The 17,309-nt window shown below is 32.0% G+C and overlaps 1 protein-coding gene and 1 pseudogene across 6 annotated transcripts in view; one reads left to right on the forward strand and one right to left on the reverse strand.

Moving 5' to 3' along the window:
• The window catches only part of TENT2 (terminal nucleotidyltransferase 2), a 59,615-nt gene that overhangs the window by 27,205 nt on the left and 15,101 nt on the right, over window positions 1–17,309 (forward strand). For 5 of the 6 annotated variants that reach the window (XM_060093088.1, XM_060093090.1, XM_060093091.1 and 2 more), the window contains 5 exons: window positions 323–401; window positions 2,205–2,274; window positions 5,706–5,782; window positions 6,165–6,293; window positions 11,088–11,131. In XM_060093088.1, coding sequence (XP_059949071.1) covers window positions 323–401; window positions 2,205–2,274; window positions 5,706–5,782; window positions 6,165–6,293; window positions 11,088–11,131 — 399 coding nt within the window. The remainder of the gene's footprint in view (window positions 1–322; window positions 402–2,204; window positions 2,275–5,705; window positions 5,783–6,164; window positions 6,294–11,087; window positions 11,132–17,309) is intronic. The other variant, XM_060093092.1, reaches the window with a different exon arrangement.
• Window positions 16,054–16,476, reverse strand: LOC132485276 (NHP2-like protein 1; annotated as a pseudogene).

Raw genomic sequence — 17,309 nt, forward strand, 5'->3', positions numbered from 1 at the left:
CAGGAAGTTGAAATTCTGTTTATTTTTCTTGGAGAAGATTGTTTTTTTACATTTATATACTAAAGTGAAAAAATGACATACGGCTGTTTCAGTATTTCTTTTAAAATTGTGCTTTTAAGTTTAAAATCAGAAATTGATTTAGAAATATTGATGTTAAAGATAGCATAAATGTTGACTTTTAAGTGATGTAATTTACTGTATATTGAAAAACAACTCCAATGAAAAGTATACTTTATGTTTTCTTTTTGTTGAGATACATTAAGAAAATAAAACACTAAGTTTAGAAAGATAATGAAAAAACACTTTATTTTTAACTTTTCAGTGTTTTTTTCAGGTAAATCAGAAGACTGAAGCACGGCATATCCTCACCTTAGTCCATAAACACTTCTGTACTAGACTTTGTAAGTCTGACATGCTTCACGTTCATATGTCATTTGACAACCATTTATTTAAAATGTCTCTCACTATATTTATTTTCTGGTAAGGATTGTTTATTTTCTGGTTAGGTTAGGTATAATGTAGATCCTTTTTCCCAAATAAATTCCTTTTAACTTTTGATTAAAAAGAAGAGTAAACCATTCAACACAGAAATGTATAATTCAACAAATCTTTATTGAGTTTACTTGTAAGCTGTCCCACTGAAGGTAGTGGGGAATTCAAAGATATGTAAGCTTCAGTTCTTTCTCAAAAGGTAGTAAGACCATTCGGGAAGCTAAAGCATGAATGTAAATAGCTGTAATACAGAGTATCTGACAAGCCGAAAGAAGTATACAGGTGAAGTCTTATAGGTATTCATGTGAGGAAGAGAGAATTTCATCTGTTTTGCAATGACATATATCTTTACTTGTTTTAAAAACATGATCACTGAACATGAAGCCCAGATATATTACTCCAACAGAAGGCAAAATTATCGACTTAGGCTATTTTATTGTAAGATTTTGTTCTTTGAATAAGCTGACGAAGCAGATTTTAATCCGCATGTTAAGCCATCTCAAATAATTTATTTACACTTACACAGAATATTGTGGACATTTGAAGTCACACTAACCATGATGTTGGAAAGATAGTTTGTCTGTTTATTTAACAAATACTCCTTATGTGTCAGGCTTTGAGCTGGAAAATACAAAGTCACTTAACGAGTTATTGCCCCTGAATAACATATCAGTTGTAGGAAAGAAACAAATCAAGAGATTTATTTCAGTGGACTTGAATTTCACATCTGTAAAATAAAAGGAGTAATTTGTACCATAAATGAATTTTTAATAACTATTATTAAAATCCTAAAATATTAAAAGTGAAAGGGACCTAAGAGATCATATGATTCAAATGAAAGTTTTCTTTTTAATTAGTGTTTTTAATAATTAAGGAAACTGGTGATCAGTGGGCTTAGTAACTTGCCCGAGGAGTATAGTTTGTTGGTGTCTGAACCTGTACTGGGAACTCAAAACTTTTAACTCTTAATCTTATTTTTCATTAAACCTCACTGAATTCCTGTACATAATTCTATTTCGAGCTTGATGTATTTTATGATTTTTGTGTTAGAAGCATTATAACAGAAAATTTTTATTTTTAAAATATGTTACTATGTTTTTCTTTAGTTAAAACATTAGGAAATTGCTCATTTGGGAAAAGTTCGCAGTTTCTTTTTTATATACATTTCTGTGTTTTCCTAATTTTGTACAATGAACATGTATTTCAACTCACAGAAAACATTTTTTTAAGTTTGGTGGAATAAAAAAATACGTACATATGTGTTTTTCCTTTTATAGATCATACTTACTTGAATGTATCACTGCCCCCTGTATCATGTTGCCAACATTTCCACATTTAAGATTCTTTGTAAATGTGATTTCTATGGCTGCCATAATATCTTGCCATGTGCTGTACCAGAATTTAGCTATCCCCCTGCTGCTGGCCTAGATACTTCTCTTATAATGCTCTGACGAAATTCTTTATAGGTGTTATTAAATATTAGACCACATTTCTGAAAATAACGTATTAATATATAAAGTCCTCTACATGGTATTGGAAGTTTCAAACTTAGAAGAATTTGATAATGTCCTTTTGTCTTTGCTTTCTGTCTCAAAGACAATATTTTCTCAAATTGTTTTAGCTAAGTAAAATGTTACTTTAAAAAATGTGCATTGGAACACTATGAATTTGAGAAGCATTTACAGATATCCATATTATCTTTTATCCTTCAGCTGGTTACATTGAGAGACCTCAGCTGATTCGAGCAAAAGTGCCAATTGTGAAGTTCAGGGATAAAGTCAGGTCAGTAATTATTGAGTTCTTTTTTTTAAGTTGCTTTAGATAATTTTTAGGTGTTCTCCTGAGGTAGATAATTAAGAAGTGTATGCTATCACGTAATAGCTTATCTTCATTTAGAAATGATTTGGTTTTTGAAATGATTTTTTAAAATAGTCTGAGCAGTTGTTCATACTTAACAGTACTTAGTTATTCTGGTTGATGTTTTGAGTATTCGGGACTATCCAATTGAAAGAATATATACGTATTTATATTTTGGAGTTTTAAATGATCCTCTTGCCTTTTGGAAATGTAATGTGCTCTTGAGAACATATCTTAATTGATGAAATTTGATGTATATTTATATCAAAGGGGGTTGTTACTAATATATCTATCTACATATTCTACTAGTTTGAGTTCTGAATTTCTTATAGGCCTTGGAATTAGAATCTTATATAATATATCTATTTACATTTTATAAAATGTAAATAGGTGTTTGTTTTATTGGTTAAAAAAGATTTATTTTCTAAAAAATATATAGGATTGTGATAAATCACATTTTCTAGCCCAGTTTATAAAAGTAATACTGAAATTATATAAGTATATACACAGTTGATCATTATTCATGAATTCCATATTTATGAATTTGCATACTTGATAAAATTTATTTTGTAACCCCCCAAATTAACATTTGCAACACTTTTATGATTATTCATAGACATGCACAGAGTGGGGAAAATTTTGAGTCACCTGATGAAGGTGTTCCCAACTGAGTTTAACAATGTGACACTCTGTTTTCTTGTTGCAGCTCTCATACTATAAACAAATGTCCTTTTCACAGTCTAGTTAGTGCTGTTTTTCACATTTTTGTGCTTTCATGCTTGATTTTGCTGCTTAAAGTGAGTCCCGAACATAGTGCTGAGGTACTGTCTAGGGTCCTTTTGCACAAAGCTGTGATGTGCCTTACGGAGGAAATATATGTGTTAGATGTGCTTCATTCACGCACGAGTAGAGTACAGTGTTCTTTACAATGACTTCATTGTTATTGAATGAACAGTATATTAAATGAGGTGTCTTTAAGTTGAAACATACATAAAACAAAGTTACATATTGATCAGTTGAGGAAAATGTGACTGGAGGGACTTCCCTGGCAGTCCAGTGGTTAAGACTGTGCGCTTCCACTGCAGGGGGCACAGGTTTGATCCCTGGTCAGGGAAGTGAGATCCCACATGCCACACAGTGCGGCCACAAAAAAATAAAATACAGTGTTGCCAAAAAATTTGTCCAGGTTTTTCCATACGATGTGATAGAAAAGCCCGAACAAACTTTTTGGCCAACCCAATGAAATGTGACTGGAGACATATTGATCCACTGGTGAAAATGTGACTGGAGGCTCCTAGAAACCTAATCCTTTGTTTCCCCTAGGAGCAATGGTTCACTGTTCACTAATTCAGTGTTTGCAGTGACTATATAGAACATAACTACTGAGAATAATCAGAATTGACTGAATATATATATTTTAAACAAAGCTTTAGATAAGTGCTGGCTCAAACTTTCCCCCTCATTCATCCAAACATCCATCTAATCTATAAATATTTACTGAATTTCTATCAAGTAATGGTGGAGTTTTCTTTTTTTTACCGGTGAAGTTTTTTTTAAAGCACGAAGATATAGAGAGATAAAACATAAAGTAAATGTAAGTAAAACTATTAGCTAATTATAATTGTTTTTAAAAATGTAGTTATATAAACAATTCTTTTTCTATTTAAGATTATTATACAAGATTTTTTCATTGTTAGGTATTCTTTATAAGCACCATTTTATAATTCTTCTCTATACACACCATTAAGGAAAAAAACAACTGCACTTCTAACATCCAAAGATAACTGATGTTAATGTTTTGGTATAAGCCTTTCAGACCCTTTTCTATGTGTATGAGTGCATAAAAGCTTTTAAAATTAAAATTGAAATCATACTTTGTTACTTAACAGTATATCATGAATACTTGCTTGTATCATTGAATATCTTCTGGCTTCATTTTCAATTGCTTTACAGTATTTCATTGTGTGAATTTATTGACTTTAACTTAACCACTCCCTGTTTAAATAAGCATTTTGTGCATAAAATTCTTTGCATATTAAGGGTTACTTCAGTATTTCCAGAAGTAGAATTTGAAGCAAGTACTGTGGATATTTTTAAAGCTCTGAATTCATATTTTTGGAAGTTTTTATTTGCACACTAGTTTCCATCTAAGTGTTTTTTCCTCTTTATTGAGTTATATACAGGGAGTGCAAACTGGTTTCAGTGTTAGATTTGTACAAACACAAAGAATGTAACTTTACTGTTACCATAAGCTTCCCAAAGCCAGATATATCTGAAGTGTTAATTTCACTATCCATTTTTATTAACATGCATGGATAATTGAAAGATTATAGGATTTCTTTTCCCATAACTAGAAAATCTGAAAAGGTAAATTTCATATTTTACAGTTAAAAGCTATAGAAAGGGGCTTCCCTGGTGGCGCAGTGATTGAGTCCGCCTGCCGACGCAGGGGACATGGGTTCGTGCCCCGGTCCGGGAAGATCCCACATGCCACGGAGTGGCTGGGCCCGTGAACCATGGCCGCTGAGCCTGCACGGCTCCGCAACGGGAGAGACCACAACAGTGAGAGGCCCGTGTACAGCAAAAAAAAAAAAAAAAAAAAAGCTATAGAAAGGACTTCGAAAGTTTTTATTTTAGGCACTTTCACAGAAAGACTCATTGTTCAGAAGTTGGACCTGATAGTATATGGTCCTGTTACTTATACATTAGTTAGTCCTTGTTATTTTGAGTTTAGCCATTCTTTATGTATCCCATCATTATTGCTGTATTTTCTAAATTGTGAATTGCATGATATCTTTGATTTCAAAGAAGTGTCCCTTCTGTTGTGTGTTTGGCTGTTACAGTTCTTCCTAGATGTCAGTAGCCAAATTTGTCATGGTACAATAATTTAGCAATCCTTTTGGAGGGAATATAAAGTGTAGACAGAGCTTTTATTTTTTCACCTGTACTTTATTTGGCTTTTCATTCCTATTTTAAAGCAGATGATGCTGTCGTTCAAAATCGATTGAGAATATATAACTTAGTGGGATAACTTGCCCAGAAATGTGTTTGGCCATATAATTTTGTTTATCTGGAAAAGATTACAAAATTAAAAGTTTTTTTTTTGTTGTTAAGAATAATTGGAGCCTTACTGGTACATTATGGATCTTTCAACATTAATCTTATTTTATATATTTAATAGACCCCTGATCATACTAAAAATATGTTTTCATTCTTATTTCTGTAGTGTCTCATTTTAAGGTCTTTGGGCCCATGCTGTTTTGTATCATTGGATGGATGGATGGATATGAATTTAGTTACTAGGGAGTTAGTTTATTTTGTATTTAAGCTGAAGTTTTTTTCATTTTTTAAAATAGTTGTGTGGAGTTCGACTTGAATGTAAACAATATTGTTGGAATAAGAAACACATTCCTTCTCAGAACGTATGCATACCGTAAGTTTTGTGTTTATTTCCAAACAATTAATACCTTCTGTATTTATCCTTCATTCTTTATTCCTTCATAAAGATGTGTGTAGTAAATACTGATACCTCTTTGTGTTTATGTACAGTGTGTCTCATTTTCTTATATACATAATATGTTGCTACACTAAAATCACATACTACCAGAGTTATAGGTCAGTAAAATGAATTTTAATAATTGGTCATTTTTTAATGGTAACAAGTACGTTTTAGAAGTAAGACACATTTATGGTGAACAGTGTTTAATAACTGGAGGCATTGCTCTTTCTATTGGCATGGAGTTCGGAAATAATGTAAACTTTCAAAGAAACTGTAAAATCTTCTTACCATTTTTAAGTTTTAATTTTACTTTCAGTTGAAAATCGAGTTCGTCCGTTAGTACTGGTGATTAAGAAGTGGGCGAGTCACCATGAGATAAATGATGCCAGTCGTGGTACTTTAAGCAGCTATAGTCTTGTATTGATGGTTTTGCACTATTTACAAAGTAAGTATTGTGGAGTTTTTCCCAATTTTTAAAACGGAAATGCAGTTAAACTTCATTATGGTGTCTTCCCTGTTGACCTTATATTCAAATATCGTTGTTTTAAAAAGTTTTCTCTAAGGCACATACAACCACATTTCCTATTTTGTTGCTTTGAACAAATGTTTTAGTAATGTTATCCCTGGAAAACATTATAAAGAAGTTTCACTGTGTTTTTATTTTTTGACAGTTTCCTGTATTCGCTCTTGTATTCAAAGAACTTTCACCACTGTATTGTGGACCCATTATCTTGCTCAAGCACCATTCATCGTGTTTTTTATTTTTCACTTGAGACAGGAATTAAATGATTTTCTTGTTGGTTTAAAGAAGCTTTTATTTCCTGTGAACTGGCATGGAGATTGGGTGAAAGACTTGATATTAATGTAAGACCATTTACCAGGAAGTTGTGGGTTAATATTGCACAGTTTAGAAAACAGTTGTTGTAATATTTATGTTTATACTCTTTGACTCAATGATTCCATTTCTAGGAATTTATCCTAAGGTAAATAATCAGCGATGTACATATGAATTTATATAAGGCTGTTTTTCATGGTGTTTGTTGAAATAATGAAAGATTAGAAATAATCTAAGTTTTTCAGAGTGGGAGGAATGGTCAAATTAATTATGATACATCCTAATATGGAATTTATACAGATACTAAAAATCATGTTTTAAAGATATTTATTGATATAAGAAAATATTTATGATATGATGTCATATACAATGTAATACCAATTTTATTTAAAAGACAGTAGCTATACTTGAGTGTGTATATATTCATATGTATACAAATACTGAAAAGGTATGTGCCAAAAATCTATCAGGTGTTATTACTTATGGACAGTAGGATTCATTTTCTTTATATATTACTGTATTTGTAGATATTTTATAATATATTACATAAGAGAGTATATTTTTATTTGAACAATGGAATCAGGTGAATTTTTTTGAGGTAATGAGAGAGACTTAAAATAGTTTAAATGGACCAAAATTTTGTGAATCAGTAATCATCAGAAAGGTTAGATAATCTTCCTCTTTGTTGTTAAAGAATTTCAGGCTAATTATAATACATGTATTTTTGTTGCTGAACAGTCTTGGATATATACTAATTTGATGATTGATTTGCCCTTCCAGAAGGATTTGAAACATGATGTTGGCTGCTTTAGATACTTATTTATATATCACTGATCATTTTTGTCCAATTTTATAGTTCAATCTGAAACATACATTACTTTCGATGCTTTTTTAGTGAACTCTGTCCAATCTTGTGGATTGCAGTTCACTTTTATTAAAAATTGAATAGATTAGAAATATTTCTTGTAAAATACTTATAAAATATATGAAGAAGAATAAGACTAACATTCATGTACTACCACCTAGTGTCTATTCATTTTTTAGTTTTAGTTGAGATTTAAACATTAGATTTGACTAAAGCATATAACATGCATGAACATTCATAATATGTGCCCTATCCCTCCATTCTTTTGGGTTACATTAGAAATTTTAATTTGATTGCTTTTTTAGAAAAAAATGTACTTTAATCACAGATGCCCCTTGGTGGTTTTGTAAGCAAGTTAAAAATTCAAATGTTAGTATTTTACCAGTGTAATGACATCATGTTAAAATTTGGTTTAGATTTTGTTAAACATTTTATTCTTGATAAAGTGGTCCTGTTTACTAAGATGGTTAGTAATTAATGGCACTCTCATCAACCATTTCTAGGTGTTTGTTAAAAGACATCAGCTAACCAGACCTACTGTGTAGTTCTGTACTTTGGCAGATTTAACCTACTCCTCCACAGAAGAAATTACAGAGATTGAAATAAGTATTAATAATTGCTTTTCTTGTCATACAAGAGTCTGCAAAGTGTATTGAGCAGTTCCAGCTCTGCCACAGTGAACTAGTTTTTGTGATTTTGGCCAAGTTATTCTACCTCTCTGGCTTTAATATTCATCTGTAACACTAATGGTTGGATTAGATGACCTTTAAGTTTTGTTTAACTTTAAATGCTTTAATATCTTTTCTGCCATGAACAGAGAAGGGAAACAGGTCCTTTCTATGTAGAAAGGTTGAAAAGATTAAAGCATTTCCTGGAATGAATTTCAACAGTCAGTTACAAACTACATATGCTTGATAAAGTGACTGATGAAAGCATGAAGGGAAAAACCTATCGAGAAGAGAGTTTAATAGCAATCTAAGATTATGAGTTAATAATAAAGGCAAAAGTGTCAATTGGTTAGAAACAACAATATGAATGAATATTCATGGATGTTTACCGTATTACCAGGTATAGAAAGATATCTTAGGCATTTTAAAATTGTTCTTGCGTTTTCAAAATTAGTGGTTGTTTAGTGTTGTTGAAGGTCTGCTTTTTTTTTTTAGTCTAACTTTTGATGAATTAGTATGTAACTTTTATGTGTGTAAATTTGTGAAGGCCTGACCAGAAAGCTCTCATCCAAACTACAGGCAAAGTAAAGTCTTATAGATTAAGTATATTCAAGGCATTATCTATTGATCATATCCTGCAATAATAAACTTTTGTCTTATTTTGCTTTTGAGAGAGAAAATTAAAAGATTGAAGTCCAAAATTTTGAAATCAAAATAGATGTTGTAACAGAGAGATTCTTTCAGAGTGTATATTGGTTTGGAATAAAGTAAACATTTGAAAAACTACTAAATGTTTTGAGGTTACTATCAGGATAGCATTGATAAATAATTGACAGGGTACGCTTAACTGCTTCTCTAATGACGAGTGTTTTTAAATCTTTAAGGTTGTAAGGCAGGGGATTTTTTGAATGATAACCTTGCCCCCAAAAGCTTCCAAATTGCTTAGTTCTAAAGGCTCTTTATCTACTGAAAGACCCTATACCAGTGGTTTGTGTTTATTTTTCTCTCCTAGCATTCTAGTTATGAGATAACTAGATAACTAGAATGAGATAATATTTTTTTTCTAATTTTCTACAGTCTTTTCTTCATCCTTTTTTAAGTTATAATTTTATTTTACTAGCAGTGTTCCATGGGAATAGAACTCAGGTTTTTAGATTTAAAAATTAAACTAATTTCTAATAAAAGTTTCCAATTTGACTTCTATACTATAATGAAAATTATTAAAAAGCCATTAAAAATGTTATACAAATATAGAGGCTTTTAGAATTAAGTGACTGGGACTTGAGTTTATTTGTAGGGTCTTCTAGAATTTTAGCATTTGAATGTCTTTGGGAAAAAAAAATATGTATCCTTACTTCCTGAGAGTGATTCTGGTAAGTAACAAGTGAGTTTTTTCCCCTAATATTCTTAATCATACACTGTGAACGTTCCATACTATCATGGAATTTTATTTTATTACAGTTTCCAGTTTTCAACTTGGGAATAAAGCATGATGAAGAGATATTTAAATAAAGCATCCTACTTTGTACTATGTGGTAGAAATTTATACATTTATAATCATAGTTGGAAACCATGTAAATTGGTCATAATGGTTGATTATGTGTTCATTAATGTATTCCAGGAGTCATTTAAAAATTTTTTGGCTAAATAGCAAATTAAAAGTGAAGTAATGATTCTTTATAACTGAATTTATTTAATTACAGTTGACCCTTGAACAACACAGGTTTGAACTGTGCGGGTCTACTTATATACATATGTTTTTCAGTATATATGTATTGCAGTACTTACTACATGATCTGCAGCTGATTGAATCTGTAGATTTGAAACCTCAGATATGGAGGGCCAACTATAAAGTTATATGCAGATTTTGGACTGCACAGGGGTTGGCGCCCTTAACCCCTGTATTGTTCAAGCATCAACTGTATATGTAATGTATTTCTAATTCTTAAGTACATAGTTTATCATGCGGTACTATATTTGGTCTTTAATCTTAAAGAAATCTTGAAAATGTATTATTTGTATCTTACCATATTCAAGACACTATATTTTACAGTTACTTCTTATATTGTGAATATCAAACACTTTGCCTTTCATGTTATTCCATCTACATTATAGTGATGTGAGATTACAGTTAGCACATTTAATGAGGTTGGATTTGGGTAAAGCTGTTGAAGGGTGCAGAATGGCAGTTAAAAAATACGGTGACATATGACGATAATGATTCTTTTGTATGAAATTTTATTTATTACATAGCAGATTGGTACAAATCTCCTGATTTAGATTTCTAACCTTTGCTGAGGTTTTCTTTTTAAAAATATATTAATGAAGTTGAAGATCTTTTCATTTTTTTTCCCCAATAGATCAATTTCCCAAAACTATCTCAATTTTGGTATTATTGTTAGAAGAAATTAAATAATAAAGGGACAATTATGATAGAGCTGTTATTCTTATGATGTAGTGCCATTGGATTATACTTAAAAATTTTTTGTTTTGATAGCTACATCCTTCTTAACAATGTCTTTTTAATATCTGTAGCACAACAGTTGTCTTGCTTATTTTGTGTGTGTGTGTCTGATGTTGGACCAAATAATGTGTGTCCATTTATTGATGACCTATTATTCTAAAATCATGTAAGGAACATTGGTTTACATAGAAATGTATGTAATTGATTAATAGACCTTAAATTGTCAACTTAGATATATTTTGAATTTAAATTTTTAGGGATCAGAATTAATTTCACAAAGTATATGAAAGCTGTTGAATTTTAGCTTAAACCCATATAGTCTCATACCTGGGGTGTAGCTGACAAATTATTGCTTTGTAAAATGAATTACGTGAATCACGGAAGTTTTAAACTTTTTCTTTTTATAGCCCTACCTGAACCCATCCTTCCATCCATCCAAAAAATTTACCCAGTAAGTGTTCCTTATAAATTATTACAATACATGTTATGACAAGTATATGTGGAACTATTATGTGCAGTATTAACGTGAATATAAAAGTAGTATTAATTACCTTCTAAATATATGATAACATTTTCTACATAGACTGAGGCATTGGCCACTAGAGTGCAAAAACGTTTCATATAATTTTTCAGAAGACTCTGCTATTTTATTTGGTTATTGGCAGACAATCTTGTCATTCATATTAATGGTGGAACTTTTTGTGTGATGCTCATGATTATCACTAATGGGAATTAAATTTACTTAGTTGGTGAAGGCCCATTTGGACCCATACCAGTTTTTTTCATGCTACCAGTTTTTTCTTGCTACTTTTTTTCATGTTTAGAACATATCTTTAGTTAGTAACTCAGAAGTTTTATAGCCTAACATGTATAATTTGAAATCAGGGGAAAAAATTAAGATGATGAACAATTGGGTAATCTTTTTATCTTTCATTTGATCGTACCAAGTAATATTCTAAGTGGTAACATTAGTACACTATCCTTGTGTGTACACTATTAAGAACCCTGGTGAAGTTAATTGGAAACACTCAAGAAATGAAGTGTGCCTACTAGAAAAACTTTAGTATGTACTCAGTTTGAGTTTAGAGAAACCTAGGTAATGTACATATTCATAATCTATATGAGTATTTCTGTTTCTTTTCTAGTTTTTGTGTTCTTTTTTCCAGAATTTGCTGTTTCTTTGTTTATAGTCTTACCATTTCTGTTTTCTTCCGTAGTCATTCTTGTTCCTGGTTTTTTTTGGAAATAATATTTAGGCAGCTTGTTTAGAATGTTTGACCAACCTTCTGAAACCACATAATTTTTTACCTGTTAGTTCATAAACTTGTAAGAAGAGATGTTTTCTAAACTTACTAGATAGTCATATTACAAAGGAAAACATAACATCCATCTTGAGTGATCAGTTTTCAAAGAACTTATTTATTTTATATGTATCAGACAAAATATAATAAATATATTGACATGGAACCTAAATTAAATGTAATTTAATCTTTGATGATTGAGAACTAATGTTCTCGTTTTTGAACATCAGTTATTCTTGTAATACACACATGTGAGGTACTGGATAATAAAGGGTTCACTGTAAATAGAGTCTTGCTGTAGTGGGGGTCTCCCAGTTTGTGGTGTCATCTACTAGAAGAGACTGTTTAACACAAGAACTTTTTGGAATCTGGCTATCTTATCTTCCTCCTTTTAAAAACAAATTTCTGCTGTGAAGAACTATTATAATGAGTTTAAAGTATAGCTAGGTATAAGTATTTATGCTTTTTTAAGCATTATGATAAAGCATCAGAAAGTATAGAAATGAAAATAACATGAACTTTTGGGCCTATTCTTGAATATTTTCCTCCCTCTATAGTTTTTATTCTTTAGCTCATACTGAATGGTCAAAGATAATGACTGGGTGTTTACTATTTCATTGCATTGTCTCAACTTTATTTTTCTTTAAGACCTAGGTTTCATTGTAGAAAGAGCTGCATATATTTTTCAACATACAAAGGATCTAAGTTAAACTTACCCTTTAAAGAATCTATTACTGCGTATTGAAAAGATGCTTCTACAGAGATCTCACTTAAAACCATGTACTACTTGGAACTCTCTTTACTATTGTAAAATACTGATGAAATTTCAGTTTAATAGCACTATGCTGGGAGACAGAGGTATTACTTTTATAAGATACTCATATTCTTACTAGTATATTCTAGTTTGAAGAACCTCATTTTTACTTCTGTGTTTCATTTTTCTAATCACCTAGCATTCTCCCATGACAGGGTCCTGATTTTTGTTCACATGTACTACCTCTAAGCCTATATTCTCCACCCTGTTTTGCTAATAATCTTATTTCTACACCTGTAACCAGGAAATAGATTTAATACCTGCCCAGTCCCAAGGCTTTAAAAAGTACTAATAGCAAGCCCTACTAGAATTAAGAATGTCTTAATTTGCTTTCATGTGTGCTTACATTGTCATAAATATTTAAACCACATTATCTTTACTATAAGATTGATACTTACATGGATAAGGACTTAATACCCCCTCTTAGCAGGTTTTTTTGTTTTGTATGAAACCTGTAAACTGATCAGTGGAGCACTTTTTTCAGTGGTCCATCTGATGGAACAAGGAAATTAGCTTGTTTCTTATTACTAACAGTAGCTATCATTTATTTAGTATCTATTTTATATCAGCACATATAAATTTTATATACAGTATCTTCAATCCTAAGCAAATAAACTTCTAAAGTACTCACTTTGTTTCACAGTTGAGTGTTAGAAAGATTAATGATTGATCCAGGCTGTTTAGTCACAACTTATGGATGCAGCAACTGGTATTTTTTCCATTAGACTATGCTGCCTATGGAAAGGCAAAATGATAGTAGTAGTCACTAAGATACCATTTCATCTAATTTGAATTGCTTACTACATTTTATTTGTATATATCTAATTGTTCCTATACAGATATATTTATATACCTTTAAGAAAAGCTGATATGACAAAATTTCAGCTTGATAAATAAGTTTGAGAATGATTTAAAACTTTACAGTAACAAACTTTCAATTAAAAAATTGGTATGGTGTTTCAATTCAGCTGTGTTATTAAATTATGAAAGGAAAGGATGAAAGATTATAAACATCTTTATCTTTGAAAACTATATCATGATATATAGCATTATCGATCATTACTACTTAACTATTGACTGAAACAGCAACATAAATGATTGAGGACAGAGTATTTACTGTTGAGTTAAAGAAATGAAGTTGAGAAGGTTTAAATATATAAACTCAGATTAGGCATATGAAGGGATCTTTATTTTAATGCAAGCATATTATGAGATTCACCTAGATTTATGCTAGGTAGATTTATCAAGACAACTTATATTTTTTCCTTCCCTAGTGGTATCTTCCTATTCTCAGAAGCCAAAGGTAATTCCACAATAATGCATTGAAAGTTGCAGGAGGTAACCACATACTATGTTGTAAATGTATAGTTAAAATAATCATGGTGCCTTGCATATACTGAAAAATTAATAAATAGATAATATTGCTACTATGCTTTCCATACATTGTATCATTTAATTTGTATAACAACCCTATGAATACTGTTACTTTCCTTATATTATGGATGAAAGAGCTTAACCTTTGGAAAGCTAGATAAGTTGGTTAAGTTCACAGAGCTGTAGAAGAACAAGGCTGCAAACCTAGGTCTGACTCCAGAGCTCATGCTCTTAACCACTTCATAATAGTACTTCTACTTTGTGTTAAATACTTACATTCCTTTCAAAACTTTAAAGATCTCATTCATATCAGATGTAGTTTAAAGGCAATTTAATGATCAGCCTTTAATGTACATCACTAGATTAGTGGTGATCTGCATAAAATTAAGAAGTCTTGGTAGAACTTCAATGTATCATTTAGTTCTTTCTATATAGGTAGAACTCCACTTAAATGCTCCATATCACTTATCCTTTTCTTTGAGATCTTCCTCAACGTTTCTAGGCTTTAAAAATTCATATTGTTAGAAAATTGTGCAACTTAAATTTCTTTGCCTAGAAATGGAAAATAGTCATCTTTCATTTAAGCTATACATCATTTTAAAGAACAGTTACCAAGTAAAAGTTCAGCCAGTCTAATTTAGTCCAGAAAGTGTTTAATTATCCAAATTTTCAAACTTTGAAGGTTAAGTAAGATATGATGACACAGCCTCAAAAGATCATGGAGTCTGGCAAAAGGTGTTTTTGCTAGGCAATTATATGGGCAAAAACAGTGAGACTTTTCAAATGTTTTTCAAGAGATTACTTATTTAAATTTTTCTCAACTTGGCATTGTGAAGAGAAATGGAAGATATGTGTCTTCAGCATTTAAATATCATTTGGAAAATGTTTTCAGGATTTAGTCATTACATATCTGGATATCAGAAGCCCCAAATAAGATATAACCTTAAAAAATAATAGAGATATCTTCCCTAAGTTAAAAAAAATTAAACCAGTAAATATCAATAATCCAAAGAAAAAAATGCTTTAAGAAATAGATGTTATATTGTATTGGTTAAATTGTTTTTCTCTGGATTTAGATTGGAATTTTAAAGGCTGCTTTTATTTCTTCGGCTTTTGGATTGCTGCTTACGTGCCCTCATCCTATCTGAAGGAACATATATTGTTCTTCAATACATAAATGCAGTTGGGGAGCTCCTTTTAAAAAATTCTTCAATGAAATTTTTCTTAAAGCAGAAAATCTTTCTGTAATATGAATGATTACCAACAATGGGGATTACTTAAGGTTAAATAGAATTCCTATTTACTTGTAGCTTCTTTTAGTTGTATCCTATTTTTTGTTTGTTTGTTTGCTTGGATTTCTCCTTCAGTTCTCCCTCAATAGGTATGACATGGCCCTTTTTATATATGACCTTGAAAAAGAACAGTGAAGCTAAGAGAACACTGGCCAAACTGTTGGTTCAGGGTCATTCAGCATTTTAATATAGTAGGTCTCACAACTCTATAGTTTTAATCTCACAATTACTGATATGTTTCTTTAAATTATTGAACAAAATAAAAATTTTAAAGGGGGTTCAAACAGTTTTAAACTTCAGGTAAGAAAATGGCTGCTGTGTCTCAGCATCATTTCATAAGTTGAATGCTTATTGTGCTAGGTGCTAGAAATCAAAAGAAGAAGCTTTCAGAGCAGAAACTATTAAACAGTGACCCACTTTTCTTTTCCCTGTCATTTGAACTTATACCTTTTTGTTTAATTCCCTAGAGAATATTAGTTAAATTATATAGTTTTTTTTGAGCACTATAATATTTTATAACGATAGAAGGTAGCTCGAAATACTATATGCTAACAGACAAATGATACATAACCCCTGGGGTAGGAGTCAGCAGAGAGTGTGGCAGAGGCCACCTGTTTAGACTAAGAGCCTTTCAGTGGACTGCTGGATGGATTGGATCTGCTGCTTCAGTTGTGAGCCTTCTTTGATGGTGACAGAACAGGCGATGACAGGCCTGGAGACCCCACAGGCTCACCCCAGGGCCTGCTTGGAGCGCACAAACACATAGGGTACATTCTTGTCCTCACACAGCAGTGGAAGGTGCAGGATGATCTCCAGGGGCTCGGCATCGGCAGCCATCACGATGAACTCAGAAGATGCCTTTCTTGAGGGTTTTGGTGGCCTCATTGGCTCCTTTGTGAAGCTGCTTGTAGTTACATGACTGCTGAACGAGGTCCAGTAGTTTCTTGGTGAGGTGGGCATCTGCAAGAGGGTAGGCCTTCAGATTTACATCAGCCTCAGTCATGGCTCCGGTTCCGTGGTATCGTCACTCCTCAAGGAGCACAGGCGACGTCAGAGCTGGAGCCAGTTTTACAGGTTTTTTTTTGGTTTGTTTTGTTTTTTGCGGTACGCGGGCCTCTCACCGTTGTGGCCTCTCCCGCTGCGGAGTAGAGGCTCCGGACGCGCAGGCTCAGCGGCCATGGCTCACGGACCCAGCTGCTCCGCGGCATGTGGGATCTTCGCGGACCAGGGCACGAACCCGTGTCCCCTGCATCGGCAGGCGGACTCTCAACCACTGCGCCACCAGGGAAGCCCTACAGTTTTAAATAATGTTATCCTAAGTCCAATATTACACTTAACAAGTAAGAGCAAGACAAGTAAGAAACCTGCTCTTCCTTCTGCTTTTACTCTTTATTACAAATTAGTGCTTCTCTCCTAGTCCCCCTAGTCCTAGAGACAAATAAGATTTCTACTTGAGTCATATAATGTAATACTAAATCTGTTAGAAGTGTAAGGGAAGCCCCACATTTAGGAATGCCAACTTTGTGAGTTGTGGTTGGAGTAGAATTTTTCTTCTGACAGAAAGGTAATCACTTCTTGGTAGTTAAAAATTATTGATAGAGTTATAGGTAGTGGGGCAGGGAGAGAATATATAATTTTATTTTCTTGCTCTTTGTTTTTACTGATATTTTTTGAGGACTATCATTAATTAGATGCACTACCCTATTTCTCGGTATTACCACTTAGTTATTTGGGGACCCTCTATTTTTTTTAAATATTGGAGTTATTCAGATATTACTAATTGAATTATGATCTTTAAACCCAAAGTTGATCTGTTGGGTAGTTGAGAACCTTAAGTGTAGTTGTCAT

The sequence above is a fragment of the Mesoplodon densirostris genome, chromosome 3 (genome assembly GCF_025265405.1).
Source record: "Mesoplodon densirostris isolate mMesDen1 chromosome 3, mMesDen1 primary haplotype, whole genome shotgun sequence".
NCBI lineage: Eukaryota > Metazoa > Chordata > Mammalia > Artiodactyla > Ziphiidae > Mesoplodon > Mesoplodon densirostris.